Source organism: Zonotrichia albicollis, chromosome 3 (assembly GCF_047830755.1).
Source record: "Zonotrichia albicollis isolate bZonAlb1 chromosome 3, bZonAlb1.hap1, whole genome shotgun sequence".
In the NCBI taxonomy this organism is placed as follows: domain Eukaryota; kingdom Metazoa; phylum Chordata; class Aves; order Passeriformes; family Passerellidae; genus Zonotrichia; species Zonotrichia albicollis.
In genome coordinates this window covers 96,246,646-96,262,395 of record NC_133821.1, presented here as the reverse complement: position 1 = coordinate 96,262,395, position 15,750 = coordinate 96,246,646, and the positions used below count along the sequence as shown (strand labels likewise).

At 35.9% G+C, this 15,750-nt stretch overlaps 1 protein-coding gene across 2 annotated transcripts in view; it reads right to left on the bottom strand.

The window, feature by feature from the left end:
- Positions 1-15,750, bottom strand: part of MYOM2 (myomesin 2) — a 75,803-nt gene that overhangs the window by 20,543 nt on the left and 39,510 nt on the right. Inside the window, exons 17-27 of one of the 2 annotated variants that reach the window (XM_074538177.1) lie at positions 15,060-15,234; positions 13,614-13,735; positions 12,811-12,831; positions 11,287-11,474; positions 8,877-9,003; positions 5,651-5,829; positions 5,367-5,481; positions 4,657-4,813; positions 4,458-4,564; positions 2,731-2,775; positions 2,118-2,254 (exon numbers count right to left, since the gene is read on the bottom strand). In XM_074538177.1, the coding sequence (XP_074394278.1) occupies positions 2,118-2,254; positions 2,731-2,775; positions 4,458-4,564; positions 4,657-4,813; positions 5,367-5,481; positions 5,651-5,829; positions 8,877-9,003; positions 11,287-11,474; positions 12,811-12,831; positions 13,614-13,735; positions 15,060-15,234 (1,373 nt within the window). The remainder of the gene's footprint in view (positions 1-2,117; positions 2,255-2,730; positions 2,776-4,457; positions 4,565-4,656; positions 4,814-5,366; positions 5,482-5,650; positions 5,830-8,876; positions 9,004-11,286; positions 11,475-12,810; positions 12,832-13,613; positions 13,736-15,059; positions 15,235-15,750) is intronic. The other variant, XM_005489164.3, reaches the window with a different exon arrangement.

The following is a 15,750-nucleotide window of genomic DNA, read 5'->3' as shown; positions in this document are numbered from 1 at the left end:
AAGAAAGATAAACAGATAATTATTTTACTCAGAAATACTTCTTCTTCCACTCGTCAATATGTAATTAAAGTAAATGCTCTCTGCCTTTTTATGGTATAAAAATGCTGATAAAGCTTCTCTGACCCAAACCAGGATTTGCATTCTCAGGAATGAACCAAATCTTTCAAACAGCTGCAATGAAGTCTTCACAGGAAAGTATTTCCAGTACTGGGCTTATGGCCTGTAGATGAACCATGTACGTGCCCTGCAAAGGTATGACCTTACTTTCTTCTAAGCTCATCCTTTTTATGCCCCTTTATATGAGAGGTCTTCCTAGAGCTATAAAAATGTGGGAAGCTGGTGGCCTACCCTCTCATCTCTATGTAGCTGCTCAATGCACAGTTTCTACTCCAAAATTTAAAAAACAAAATAGAAAGTGATAGCATATAAAATTTTTAAGTGTATGAAGGCTGCTGCATTGTCAAGTGCCTCCCACATGATACATAAAACTATTAATATCAGCCTCAGAATGTCTTTGGGAACAGTATGTCTTGTTGGTTTGGAATCCAAAACTGAAGCAGCCATTTTCTTGAGCTATTTTTCTAAAATATTTGTGCTTAACACTGATCTGTGTGTAAACTCTCCTTATGAATAGACAGAGTCCAACTCTTTTTCCAGTATGAATAGGCTCACTCTGCAACAAGAATTCTACACTGAAAAAAATATTTGAGTTATAGATTGGCCTTCTTTTCAGGTATTATCACACCTTAATAACATGACATTAAGAACCTATGGGATCCAGGGAACTACAGGCCTGTCAGCCTGACCTCAGTGCCAGGGAAATAAAGAGGTGGCTACAACTTGAGAGACACCAAGGACAGGAAGACTAGGGGATGAGTCTAGTCTTCAGCCAGCACAGACTTGTGAAAGGCAAGTCCTGCTTTACTGACCTGATAACCTTCAGTGACAAGGTGACCCACTTAGTGGATGAAGGAAGGGCTGCGGATGTTGCCTACTGGGAATTAAGCCAAGACTTTGATACTTTTTCCCACAGCTTTCTCCTGGAGAAACTGGCTGCTCCTAACTTGGATACAAGCAGTAGCTCCTAGCTGGATGGCCAAGGGCAAAGTGGTGGTGAATGGAGTTAAATCCAGTTGGTAGATATCACAAATTATGTTCTCCAGGGCTCAGCAATGGGGCCAGTGCTGTTTAATATTGTTTCATATTTAATAATGACCTAGAGAAAAGGATTAAGTTGAGTAGGAGTGTTGATTTGCTGGAAGGTAGGAAGACTCTGCAGAGATATCTTGACAAGCTGAATAGGTAGCTCGAGACCAATTGTATGAGGTACAACAAAGCCAAGTGCCAGGTCCTGCCCTTGGGTCAAAACAAGGCTTGGGGAGGAATTGCTGGAAAGTGGCCCAGTGGGAAAGGACCTGGAGGTGCTGGTCAACAGCTGGTTGAGCATGAGCCATCAGCATGTGACCAGGAGGTCAAGAAGGCCAATGGCATCCTGGCCTGTATCAGCAACAGGGTGGCCAGCAGCACAACAGCAGGGATTGTATTCAGCACTGGTGAGGCCACATCTCAATTCCTGTGTTCAGTTCCGGGCTCATCACTGCAAGATAGAGATTGAGGTGCTAGAGGACAGCAGAGCTGGTGAGGGTTGGGAGCACAAGTCCTGTGGAAGCATTTGGAGGAGGTGGGGTTGTTTAACCTAGAGAAACAGAGGCTCAGGGGGGACGATTAATGTTCTCTACAACTGCATGAAGGAGGATGTACCCAGGTTGAGATCAGCCCTTTCTCCCAAGTCACAAGCAATAGGACAAGAAGAAAAGGCCTCAGGTTGCATCAAGGGAGTTTAGATTGGATATTAGGTAAAATTTCTTAACTGAAAGAAGCAGGCTGCCCAGGGAAGTGGTTGGGTCACCATCATTGGAGGTATTTAAAGGACAAGTAGATGTGGCACTTAGGGACATGGTTTAGTAGTGGACTTGGCAGTGTCACGTTAACTGTTGGATTCCATGATCTTAAAGGTCTTTTCCAACTTAAATAACTTTATGATTCTGTGATAACAATAGAAACCTGCAGGTTTCTTAAACAAAATCACCTATGTATAGTACTCATTATATACTTACATCACTGTTTTCGACTTCTTTATCATTAATGACAAATCTGAAAGTAGAATCTGGAGATAAGCTTTCAGCCTGAATCCAGAAACGAACTTCTCCTTTATCAAGAACCTCATAAGCTAACTCTGATTTCAGTGGTATTGCTACAAAAAGAAAATAATCAAAAATCAGTAGTTCATGAAACCTTGTGAGAAATAGGAATATCATAGTAAAATACTAGCAATTCCCTATTATTTATGGATTTCTGGGTATCAAACTATACACAGGGAAAAGTCCTCTAATGCAGTCTTTGGCTGATTTTTAAATTAATTTCTCAAAGGAAGAAGAGGATGTACATATTACTGTTTTTACATTGTGTATGGATTTTTCTAGTAAAAATCTATAATGTATTGTCAAAGTTAAACTTGAGACATTTAGGAACGATGATCTTATTTGATGTCAACTAATATTCTTCTAACAAAAGTAGAAGATAAGGAAGCAAGGTGTTCCATGCTCAGTGAAACTGCCATGAAAAATGAAGTTGCCATTGTCTCAGGAAGAATCTTTCTGGAACTCCAGTCATTAGTATGTAATTACATTCCTTCTAGAAGTGTCTAATAGATTCAGATCTTCAACTTACTTGGATTCTTTATTTCATAGCTTAATGCCATCAAACGTTCAAACTCTGAAAATAAGAAAAATGTTCACGTTTTAATTTATTCCGAAAAATATAGACAGCAAATGGGTGTTGATGGAAATAAATATCAGCATCAGCAAAGTTATCTCCTTGAAGCTTGAATATGAATTCACCACTCTTAAAAAAATGACTGAATAAAAAGATTTAGGAAACTTAACTTCTTATACATGGACTTAGCAAATGTTCCTCCTGCCTGCATTTTAGTGCACATTCTCTTATGCAAGGGAATCTAAACAATGGCCAAAAAACTATTTTATACTTTTAAAATAGCAATATAAATGGAAGATTGGAAACCACAGTTCTAAGCAATGCATAAGGTTCCTTTATGCCCTGACTTCCTTTCTCAGACTGTTCCTGAAAATTTTGTTTTATTGTGTCAGGAAAAAAAGATTGAGTGCAGGTTAGTCTGAAATCAGTACAGAAAGTTTCAGTTAATGCACCAAATCCTCATGAAGGCTGTGTGAGAGTCTTGAATTTAGTTTTTTAGATTTTCATACTAATCCTATTTATCATAGTCATTACCAAGAAAGGTTTGGAAAATGAACATTACTGCCAATTCCAAATTTACAGATAACGTAAAGACCAGAGAAAATTAGCATGGATTTATGACATGATAGAGGATTTAGCAAATTTACAGGAGAAGTTATAGCTTTTGAGAGAGTAAATGGACAGTGAAATTATGGTTTTTAGTGTTAAGATGAAAAATCTGATACTTGTGCAGGGATCCAGTGTAAACAAAATTGTAATTTCCAGTGATATATGATCAGAAAAGACATAGGGGTAGTATGGGATAGGAAACAGCTTCAGTGCTTCATTAAAAAAAAAAAAATTCAAAGCTAGAGCAGATGATGACAAGATCTACAGAAAGATTTCAGAGTGATGCTTTAAAACTTAGCTAAAGGGCAGTGCTCATGATAATGGCTCATAAATCTTCCATGTCCTGGAGAACTCTCTTTTTCCCCCCTGAACATGGATTTCTTCTCAACACCTACTTGGAAAGGGTGGTTTGACATGTTTCTCACTGTGATTCCTTAAATGGCTTAGTAGGTTGAGAAGCAGAGGGATTTTAATACTTGAGGAACTGGGCAGAGCAAATACAGCTGAGAACTGAGAAAGCAGCAAATTTTTATCTTTGTTTTTCATGTCAGCATTTCTCAATGATAGAAAAAAGTGAGACTGAAGCAAATTAATTGTGAATCCAATGAAAAAAAGATAGCTACAATGAAATAAAGCAAAACTAATATATATGCAAGCTAAATGATAATTTCACCCAAAGTATTTGGACCTTGTTAAAGCATCATCATTTCTCTCACTAATTTCCTGCATCTCAGTTATGAGAAACTGCATCTAGAGCCTCAAGCACAACTGAAAGTGTAAGGGATATTTACAAACATCATTATAATCCCAGCATAATGAAAACAATTCTAATTTGCCATATTTTTTATCTTTATCTAGAAAATGATGCCTGAAGATATCCCAGCTTTCATTCTTATGATAATCAGAAAAATAAGTAATCACACAAAGCCTGTTAAGGGCTCTTTTTTGTTTTTCTTTAATGCATAGGAAATAACGTGAGAGTTGTAAGGTTCTATTCTGTTTTGTCCTTGGGCAATTTTTAGTGCAGTTGAGGTGATACAGTGAAGAAAGATTTGAAATTGTAAGGACCTTACCTTGATCGTCCATAACAAAGCTGGAGGAAATCCCATCTGTGTCACTAACTGAGATAGAGTAAGTTCCCAAGTCTGATTTATCAGGATTTTTGAAGTACAGCTTAGAACTAAAAACACCAATTAAAAAGAATATCATTAGCTGTGTATCACATTTTTAACATGACTTACTGATTTCCTTTGGTAGATTGGCATGACTTACTGATTTCCTTCTGTTTCAATCTTAAACTTATGAGAATCATCAATCTCCTCATAAGATTTACCCCATGCAAAATGAGATGCATCTGTTGCTTCTTTGCAGTCAAAAGCCAGGTAAATATTACCCTCATCATCCACACCTGAATAGATTTCTTTTGTTCCTGAAAAATAGGAATCAACTCAAATGTCAAGACTGTGTTTTCCTGCCAAGGTGCAATTCATAAATTACTAAAGCCCAGATCTATTTTGTCCTAAAAGATACCGATTTTATTAGCAGGTCTTAAAGCAGGTTTATGTCATGTGCTGGCTCAGCATCACATGCTATTAAGTTTCTTACTCTACATGCAAGAAATGAATGATAATACTAATAAATGCTTATTGAGAAACAAATGAATAAGATATAACTGAATATGAGAAGATATGAATGTAAAAACAAACCAATTTCATTATCATTCCTAAAGCTTTAATAATGTGTTTCACAACAAATAGCACCTCTGTAAGAATAAAAACCAGAACAATTGATTATCAAATAACTCCTGAACTAAGTGAAGGAAAAAATTCTAATAGCTGTCTCCATATCCACATGATTGAAGTTTTAAGGCTAAGAGATTCTTAATTCTTCAAATACGTATATGTGATACAGTATCAAATTAGGTTGATGAAATGCAATTCCAAGTATTTTAGAAACAGAGGAGATTAAACAGTTCATTTTACCTGGCCGTTCCTCAACAAGCACTGGTTCAGATATTTCAGATGACTTGCCTACCCCAGCATCATTCACTGCACGAACTTTGAAAACATAGGTATGACCCTCATGTAAATCAGTGACCTTAAACAAGATAAAGGGCAAAGCCAATTTAACAAAACAATCTCAACTATTTTGTTTACTCATATGAAGATATTAGCAGAAGCTGAAGTTCAAATGCATATCTTTTTTATACTCAATCAGAATTTCTAGTACTCAGTTTTATATTAATATTATTCAATGAAAATGTTACCTTAAAATAGCGCTTTGAAGTAGGTTTTTCATTAGCAGTGATCCAGTCTTCTGTATCTACTTCTTTATAGTCCACTAAATACCCAGTAATAGGGCTTTTGCCTTCATACACAGGAGCTTTCCACAGAAGAACTAGTGATGTATTTCTAACTTCACATATCATGAGATCATAGGCAGGACCTAAAAAATTTCAGATATTGGAAATTCACTTCAACATAATAAAGTTTTGCAAGCTGCTCCAGTAAAGGCTGAAATGTATCACTATAATTTTGATTGTATCTGCTTTCAAAAATCTCATCCTTTACAATACACCTGGTATATGTAGCATTTAGGCCATTTCCCCTTCATGAGTATGTACATCAATAACTGTCTCAAACAGTGAGTGATATTAGTATTCTGAAGCATACTTGCTTAGCTAGATCTCAGTAACTATATTTTAAGGTTAAGCTAATCATGTGGAAAATCCATGCAGTTTAAGATTTTCCAACAAGAAAGAGAGGCTTCTTGTCTATTATTTAACTCACCAGCCTCACATCAAAGTTGCTTCACTGAGTCTGATTCAGGTTCATAATTTAACACCAGGTTTTTTATCTTTTCATTACTATACATGAGCCATGATCTTTCAAAGTAATCCCAAATCCAGTGGCACCAAGGGACTTTGGATCAGGCTTCTTGTTCCCTGAGAAAAGAATTTTTATTGTGGACAGCTGAGAGGAACTTCTCAGGATGAATGGTATGTGTTAGAAGAGATATTTAAACCAAAAATATCCTGATACTCTACAAATAAGTGAGAGTTTATGTTAGCAACTACAAGGTTATGTTCTTCCTACTATACTTTCCTTCTCCTCCACCTACCTGTTGAAGTGCTATTCAGTCTAACTTATAGCAATTATTTTTACTATACTCTTGATATTTATTTACACTAGTAAATAAGAATAAATGTAAAGGCATAATTATATAAGTTTCCTACCACGGTTAAATTATATTGCTTGCTTCTTGTGCTTTAGATCTAGAAAGCTGAAGACCTAAGGATTAACTTGAGACTTAAGGATTTCCTCAGTTTTCAAGATATTCATTTTCCCTAGAACACATCTTACAATTTAAAATAATCACAAAAAAAGAGTGGAAAGCCTTACAAATAAATGTAATTGCCATTCCAGCCTACATGATTTTAACTAACAATGAATGAACATAAAATTTGTAAAGGATGAAATTCAGCAAATACACTGGGGGAAAGAAAAAAAAATTAGAAAAGTTTTTCTCCAAAGTGGATAAACACATTTCAGAAAATAAACATATTAAATACCTGTTTCAGACCTTATAAGGATAAATATTAGTTTTCTCATGGAAAGAATGCCATTTTCAAGGAACCTAAAGTATTCCCTCAGGGATCCTTAAAATCCCAATCTGAATGTCCATATATCCACAAATAATTAAAAATACATTGACAAATGGATCTGGCAGAAATCTAGAGAGTAGAAGGAAAAGTGTAATGAAGTATATTCTATTCTGAGGAGTCTGAGACCCCAGACATTTCTTTTTTTTTAAAGCAATGTAAGATAATCCATTAACTATCATTACTAAGACACAGAAACTCACAGAGACACCTAAGACTGAAGTTCTGTGGAAGGATGAAATAATTATGGACTCTGGGAAAAGAATCCATCACTTATGCTGGAAATCCTGCAAAAGGTTTTGGCCTTTCGAAGGAAACCTTTCTTCCATATCAAAAGGTGGAAGAATATTTTGTTGACACTGGGAATATATTGCAGTCATATTGCACTAATCCTCAGTACCTTTAGTAAGTCTGGGAAGAGGGTCAGGCTCTTTTTCCCAGTCTTCATTATTTATTTTCATTATTGCTCAACCATTGTTTAAAAATATATTTTGAAAAAGGCTTGTGAAATATTTAACAGGTTCAGAGATTTGAGGGTTTTTGCAGGGTGGGCAATGTTCTTTGCTTGTAGCGGGTTTTTTTAAGCAGGAGGAAAGCAATACTGTCAATTCAACTCATAGCATAATGAGAACAGTGTAATCACCCAAACACTAAAAAGATCAGATTGTTCATTATGGAAATTTCACTCTTTCCATTTCCTTAAAATACATTCATTAAAATCCATTTCCTTAAAATTTCATTTCATTTCTTTATCTGTCATTTAAAATGAAGGATAATTTTCACTTCTTTACACACTGCATAATTTCAATTTTGTTTTGAAAAAACTGTAGAGAGCATAAATTGTAGCTAATTCCTTTTAAAAAAATAATTGTTCAAATGATGATCCATTTACACTAAATAGCACAAGATTATAAGAAAATATAATTAAAGTGAGTAAAGGTCAGGAGATTAACCCTTTTGCTATTGACATTTTGGTCATGTCATTAAATCCATTTGGTAAGATTTTTGAATTCTGAAGAATTTAACTAGAAAACATAAAGACAAACACCTTTTCAGCAAAGAATATGGGCATATAAAGGAACTACTTGGAACTTAATAGTGTTGTTTTTGTTTTAAAGGGCAAAAAGAGAGGGATTTGTAAGCAGGCAAATGACCTGCAGAAATTAGAGTTACAGGTGCTCTACTCAGCATTGAAAAATATTTATTTGGAATAGGGTTTCCAGTTTGTGCACTGCCACTACCACTGTAGCTTTGTCAGCACATTTTTCTAACACCTGGCTAATAATAATGTCTCAGGTAACACCTAGGTACAATCCAGGGGAAACACACCTACATGGACATACTATAGGAGAATATAAGACTAGCTGTGCCACTTGTCCCTACATCAAGAAACAGAAGAAACAGACCCCTCTCATGTGTTATTTATGACTGAAAGATGTAGTTTTGGAGTCTGAAACTCCAGGAATATTCTTAACAGCCTGCATTTTTGGTGCAGAGATATTGTACAGGTGGTGAGTGTGAGGTGGAGCTTGTAGGGCTTGAAGAGGTGATAGAGATACAAGCATGGACTGAAGGCTCAATGTTCTTCTGAGCTGGTGAGAGCAGGAAATGAAAAGAACACTCAGCATGCTAAGAAAAGGTCATCTGTTCCCCAGGAAAGAGACGTCATCATTAGAGTTGTGGCGGTAACGTTTAACAGATTTCAGAAGCAAGGGCAATCTCAACAGGAACTATGGAAGAAATTAAGCAAAATATATCCTGCAGAGTTTGGCTGGAACTCCGTGGCTGTGTTTTAAGGACGTTGAGATTCATGCAGAACTAATATACTTACCAGGTTCTGGCATAGTCCAGGCTTTACACTTAAAATGTTCACTGGGATCTGAAGGTTGACCTATTCCAACCAGATTTGCAGCAGCAACTTTGAATTCATAGAAGGCATCTTCAGTCAAATCCTCTACCTTTTTTCATTTGAGAAAAAAATTCAATATATCAAAAGCCATTTTTTATATTCATTTAATAAATACTTGGATCTAAATATTAGTTAATTGATTATCAGGGCTTAGTACTGTGTGGAAGGGTCTAATTTGAAGACTTTACTCTTAAACCAAACACACTGGCGAGTTCTATATTATATGTCCACGTTTCAGTCACATAATCCTTGCAATAACAGCACTCATATTTTGGCATGATCTAGGAAGAAAACGAAATTATAGGAAAATAAAAGAAAAAGCAATCCAATTAGTTCCACAATGTTCTGATGTAACTCCAGGAGAGAGCCTCTCAGTAGCATTTTGGGCCTTGTATGAAACTTTCTCTTGATGTTACCTACCACTACAAAGTGAGAAAGTAAGCACTGGTAATGGGATGAGCAGAATCCATAATAATCCTCTGCAAACATCCCTGGTAAATTAACTCTGATTTATCTAATGAGCCCATCCCCAAAGTAGCATCTCAGATTTTGAGATCAAAGTAGAGGACTAAAAGGCATGAATGTCTTGAGACCCAGAACACCTCACACAGCAGCCCTCTTCCATCCTTCTTCTTCCAGAATACCGAAAAATAAAAAACCAAGTCTTCTACAACTGATTCCTCTGAATAATTTTCCCGCAGTTATATTTAACCATATGTCTCAAGAGAGACAGTTAGGAGTGGTACTCCTAGTAGAGATACCAAAGAGTTTTAGATTTTCATGAATAAATAGTTGTCTTTGAAAATGTGAGATATAAAAGGATTTTGGTGTGATTTTTTTATGATAAAAAACATGTGATGGCAACAAACATATGGGGTAGCATCAAATACAAGACCAAACCAAACAAGGTAACACAGAAAAGTCAGGCACTAAAATAATTTAGACACACTTTCCTGAAGACAAGGAGCTGTATAGTTTGACCCAAAAGATGGAAAAATAGATCAGTCTGTAAAAATGACTTTGAAATCTCAGGTTACTAAGGGAAAGAATATTTGTGGGGCTCCCATAGAATTATTTTATCAGAGAAGATTAAACCTTTAGTGATTTCCCAGTGCTGTAGTGAATATCTCAGGCATTCTCTGTTTGCAGTATGTCATAAAATATTCTGTGCTACTAAAAGCTGTCTTGGTTTTGTTTACCATCAGTGCTTCACATTCTAGCCATTTAAACTAATGTACGAAGATGCACCTTTAGGAACAAATGCAGTTACTGGCAGGACTGACACTTAAATACCTAGTTAAATTCCCAGTGGTAAGCCCTAATTTACATTACTCATTTGTTTACAAATGCATTGAAAATAAAAATAGGTGCAAATCATTGCTTAGTACAGCCCTTTCATGCCTATCCTACCTGTCCTTTTTTATTTCTCACCATCCATGGTCAATCAGCTGTGTCAGAGATGCCACTCATAGAATCAGGCTAGAATCACACATGCATCTGAGTATTGCTTCCTGCCTTCTGTGTATGAAACATTCTTCCTCAGCTCATCTGCATTATTATCTTCTACTTAAGTGTCAAATACCTGCAAGACTTACTTCTGTCCTAAGGTTTACAGGAAATTTGCTGACTTGCAGAAATAAAATTTTAAGTATTTATGAGTAAAATCAGATTGTTTAACTTAATTTAAAAGGCATCACATTGATTGATTACTTGCTATATCCTATCTCTCTAACTTTTTTCCATGGAAGTTCACATCCAAATTTCCCTATTTTAAGAAACATTACATGAGTTGCAGGTGCAAGCAGAAGTAATTTATTTCAAAACTGTACTCTGTGAAGGAGGTGACGAGACATAATGCTGAGTTCATTAATAAACATGCTTTTTCTGCTGAAGGCAGATTTTGAGAGTAAGAACAGTTATATTTTTTCTCAACTCATCTCCATTTTGTTTGCAAGTCCTCAGTCCTACAGAGAGCAGTTATCTGTCCTGCTAAATGCTTCCATCCTTTCTCTGTATGTTGTTATAGTGGTGATGTATACAGTGATCATTAATGAAAATAGCTTGGGGAACATTTTATAGCTCATTCCTCTTATTCCTTGTGAAAAATGTGCTTCACACTTTTCCCTCCAAAATTTACTTATCTCAGTGGTCTTATTTGTATTAGAATTTCACAGTAGGGGATGGCAATGATCTTTTACCCAGATGTAACACTGCTGCACTCCGAATGGAAGTGTCTAGTTTTGTTGAAGTAATTATTTAAAGAATTTCTCTGTTAAAAAAAGCCGAAGAAAAAAATTCAACTACAAAAATATAATGAGCAGAAAATACTAACCGTATAAATTGTCTGGGTAATAAGGGAAGAGTTGACTTCATGCCAGTTTTGATGGTTAGCTTCCCTTTTATCTATATAATAACCAAGGATTGGTGAGCCTCCACTGTATCTTGGTGCTTTCCAGCCAAGGGTCATTGAATTCCCATCACAGTTCAGAAGAGTGATACCATGAGGATATGAAGGACAAGCTACAAGGAAATAAGCAACCTGAGAGTTAGGACAGAGTCTAAAGCACTGCAGTGTAGAAGCTGCTTAGCATTTTTGATATTGCTTCTGTTTTCTGCAGCATACTCTCAGCTGCACAATGAGAGCAAAGTAGTTGTAAAGTTGCTAACCAACATTCATTTTATGACCAGACATAAACATGGAAGGTTTTAAAACATCTGCCTAATGTTTTGCCCTCTCAGAAGGTAGCAAGGAAGAATAGATGATCTTTAGATAATGCCAGTGTCTCCAAACCAAAAATTATGCTAAAATATTTAAATAGGTCAGAAGACCTCTTCCTAGGAAGAAAAAAAAAAAGCTGCTCAAGTCATTATGGAATACAGTAAAAATCATCCAGTAAAAAAAGAAAAAAGTCTATAAACTTGAATGAAATTAGTCATGCGACTGGCTGATCTGTGGCCACCACAGTTTTCCTGTACTGTCCTGATATTATATGCTTTATTCAGACTGTGACTGCTTTTTGACCCAGAAAGAAAATATTTAGATTTTCAGTAAGTTAACTTTTCTGCCTATGTTGAGGCAGAATAGTCATGTCCTTCATGAGGTTCCTTGCATGGGTTTACTCCCTTCTGTAGCAGAAGCAGAAATGTCACCAAGGCACCTTCTTAGAGATGAATAAAACCCTTTTTCTGAGATTTTTAATCCCCTCCTACTGGCAAGCATCCCTTGTAGCAAGCAGTTTTGCATTTGTCATCCATACTTGAAAGTCTGCTCAAAGATACCCCTTTCTTGACACCGGAGTGCTTCAATCAGTACAGCTAAACACCTGTCCTTAAAGCTGATCTGATACCTTCAGTTGAATTACCAGTATAACTTGAGAGAATGTAACTTACCTCATTCAGAAGAGAATACAGTAGTTCAGTCCCTGATCTTGTAGCTGTACTAGTGGTCACCATGAAAAGCAATAGCAATCAGTAGAGCTGCCCTTTTATATTTTTTTTTCAGATATGGCGCTATACTCAGAGGTCACAAAATGTGGCCTTTGTATTTACTGCCACTTCTTGGTAAATAAGAATGACTGTAGCAAATTTCTTTAAATATTCTTAAAGTAATACTACAGAAAGATTCTGGCCATGCTAATGCTAGGTCATCTATAAATAGTCCTGCTAAATTCCTGTAAAGGCTACAAAAATGGATAAAAGCTGTCCACATCCCATAAGTGTGTGTAAAATCCACGTGCTCTGTGTTTGATGATATACCCCATGCAACCCTCATCTCCAAAGCACACAGTGACAAATAGGTGCAAGTGCATTTACAACACTGTGGTGACAGATGTGCAAGTGTCCATGCACCACCTACCCATATGAGACACACTTCCTCCTAAAAAAGTCAAATAGAGTAACTTTGTCAGTAATATACAAATTTACTTTCTATTGACTACACTGAATTATAAATCTTTTAGAGAATTATTTCTCATAAACATGTCTACTGGTTTTCTCCAAGAGGTTGAGGGCACTCTGCTGGGGAAAACATGCCCTATTTAAAATTTTTCAGTATGGAGCTGACACTGTCCCTTAATTCAAATTGAACCATGATAGCCTAGACCCGCGTATTCTTTGTTGTAAACATTTATTCAACCCTTCACTCAACATGTACTGTTCCCACTGACGGCTGCACGACTGACCTTACACAGAAATTTTGTTTGTGGGACACCAGAGGAGGTAGACTATGCTCCAACCTGGAGCAAACAAAGGGGATTTTCTATTTGGGTAAGTTACACAGTAATAAAGCTTACTGGAACTCTTCTAAATGGAGCAGATACTGTCCTAAAATGTTTCTGAGTGTCTAAGTCCCTCAGAAACTAATTGTCTAACTCACTCACTATTTACATTTCTTTGATACAGCCTAGGAGCAAAAGGCAACCTGGCCATTAAAGTTCATCTTACCCAATATTTCTAACAGTCATTATAAATAACTTTTTTATAAAACAATATCTTTTCTCTAGAGCAGCCACATGCCAGGGAACAGACATCATTAAACCCATGTGCATGATATTATATTATTGTATATTATTGTAGTAAATCAGACCAAAGGAGGTGATTGCTGAAGATATGTCACTCATTTGGGAAAGAAGAAGCTGAGCTGCACAGAATCACACTTACTAAGGGCTGCCTGCACTCTTACAGCCTCCGACTCCTGCGAGTTTTCGCTCAATCCTAAAGCATTCACAGCTTTCACACGGAAGACATACTGCTCTCCAGTTTCCAAACCATGAACAACAAACCTGGGTTAAAAAAGATAGCATCACATATTAGTGTATATTTTACAGAAATCATTCTATGCTGTAACATGATATTGTTGTATCAATTAAAAAGCTCAACTTCATGAGTGCTTCACAAAGGAAAATATTTCCAAGAAGGAAACTGCAATAAAAGGCGTGATGTAGTACAATATAACTGGAAGAGACACTGTAGCAAAAATCACAGTACTCATCAGATTGTTAGTACTGATCTGGCAGGTGAAGTCAGATAAAATATATTATATTCCCTCTGAACTTTGTCTTGCTAAATTCTAATCTATTCTGGGAAGGAACTGTATTTTTCACCGTAGTTTTCTTGTCATTGTCAAAAATAGTTTTCAGTTTTGATCTGAGTTTCTTAGGTAATCACTGTACTAAATAAAATACTCAGAGCTATGCTATTGCACTATATGATCAAGTATGAAGAAATAAAAATTTTTTTCTCATTTTTGTGCTTTCTCAACCCTCTTTGACCAAGAATTAGTCTCTACTGTTTTTAATCATATTTCTTGACTACTTGAAAAAAGGACTCATCAGAATACAATTGTCAGCTAATGACTGACATAATACACTAAACAGTATGATGTGCTTGTATAGAAAATACAAAGTAAAAATCTAATTTTTGCATTTGGTGATTGATTTCAATAAAAATAAATATGATTTTCACAGAGGAAATTACTTGAAGAATCTCATAATGAAGTTTGATATCTTCAGGAGGGAATAAGAAATCATCAGAAATTGAAACAGTGTCATGACAAAGGAATCAGAAACAGGGTCCACTGTTCTTTATCCAGAGATGTAACAGATCAGGGAGCTCTGATGTTTCTGGAATGGGACACTTGGCTTTCCTGCACAATAGTGTCAGCTGCCAAAGCACTTTTGCCACCATATTTATAGCAGAAATGGCCTGACCTTTTGCTCTGTTATTCATGGACTATGATAAAGCTTTAGAATTCTCACTCCTTTCTCATACTCTTTCTCATCAGGTCTGTTTAACCCACAACATAACTCATACTTTAAAAGGGCGTATTTTGCACTTTCCCGTGTCCAAGACACTCAGAATAATGTCTCTAGAGTTTGCTTTTAAAACTCAAAGCCAGGGAATAGAAAAATATATGAAAAAAACCAAAAGGTGAGGAGAATGGCCCTGCAATTCAGAAATCTTGGCTCTGGGAGTCGGCAGACTGTTTTTCTTCCCATTCATTCAACATTCTCCTTCAATTATAATCCTATTGCTTAGCACATAAATTGTCTTTAAAATCTCCTGCAGTTTTCAAACTTCCCAAAAATACAGGAATGTTATCAATACCTGTTATATTTAATAGGTTTATGGTTACTGGGCTCCCAGCGGTTTGATCCCACCACAGAATACTCAATGTAGTAGCCATATAAATCCTCTTCATGTTTTGGTTTATCCCATTGAACTACAACTGATGTTTTTGTATTCCTTGTGGCCACCACCTGACCAGGTGCAGATGGTAAAACTAAGAAAAAGAAATAAAACATATACATATTAGAAAATACATAAAAATAGAAGTTATTTGATCATATTTAATCACTACAGCTGTAACGACTCCTATCATGTTAATATTGTTATATGATATGCATTTTAATATATTTCTTTAAGTCTGCATACCTATATATATGTGTGTATACAAATATACTTTTTTCTATTTTTTTCTCAGAATGCTCTGTGAGGCTCTTTACCCATATGATTTTATACAGGTTTTATGATAGCCAATTATAGGACCACATATTTTCAAATATGAGTGTGGATAAAAGCATACAGACATGAAAATCTTCGCTCACTAATTTCTCTCTCAAATAAGAGATTGATGTATAGCCTATGTCCCTTTAGCATTACTGTGCCAGTAAGAAATGCACATAAACTATAGAGATATGATATCATGAGGATTAAGAAATACTGTCTTACAGTTAACTAATGACAACCCCAATTCCAAAAATATGAGCTTTTCAGGATAACTTTAAGCATGTATTTG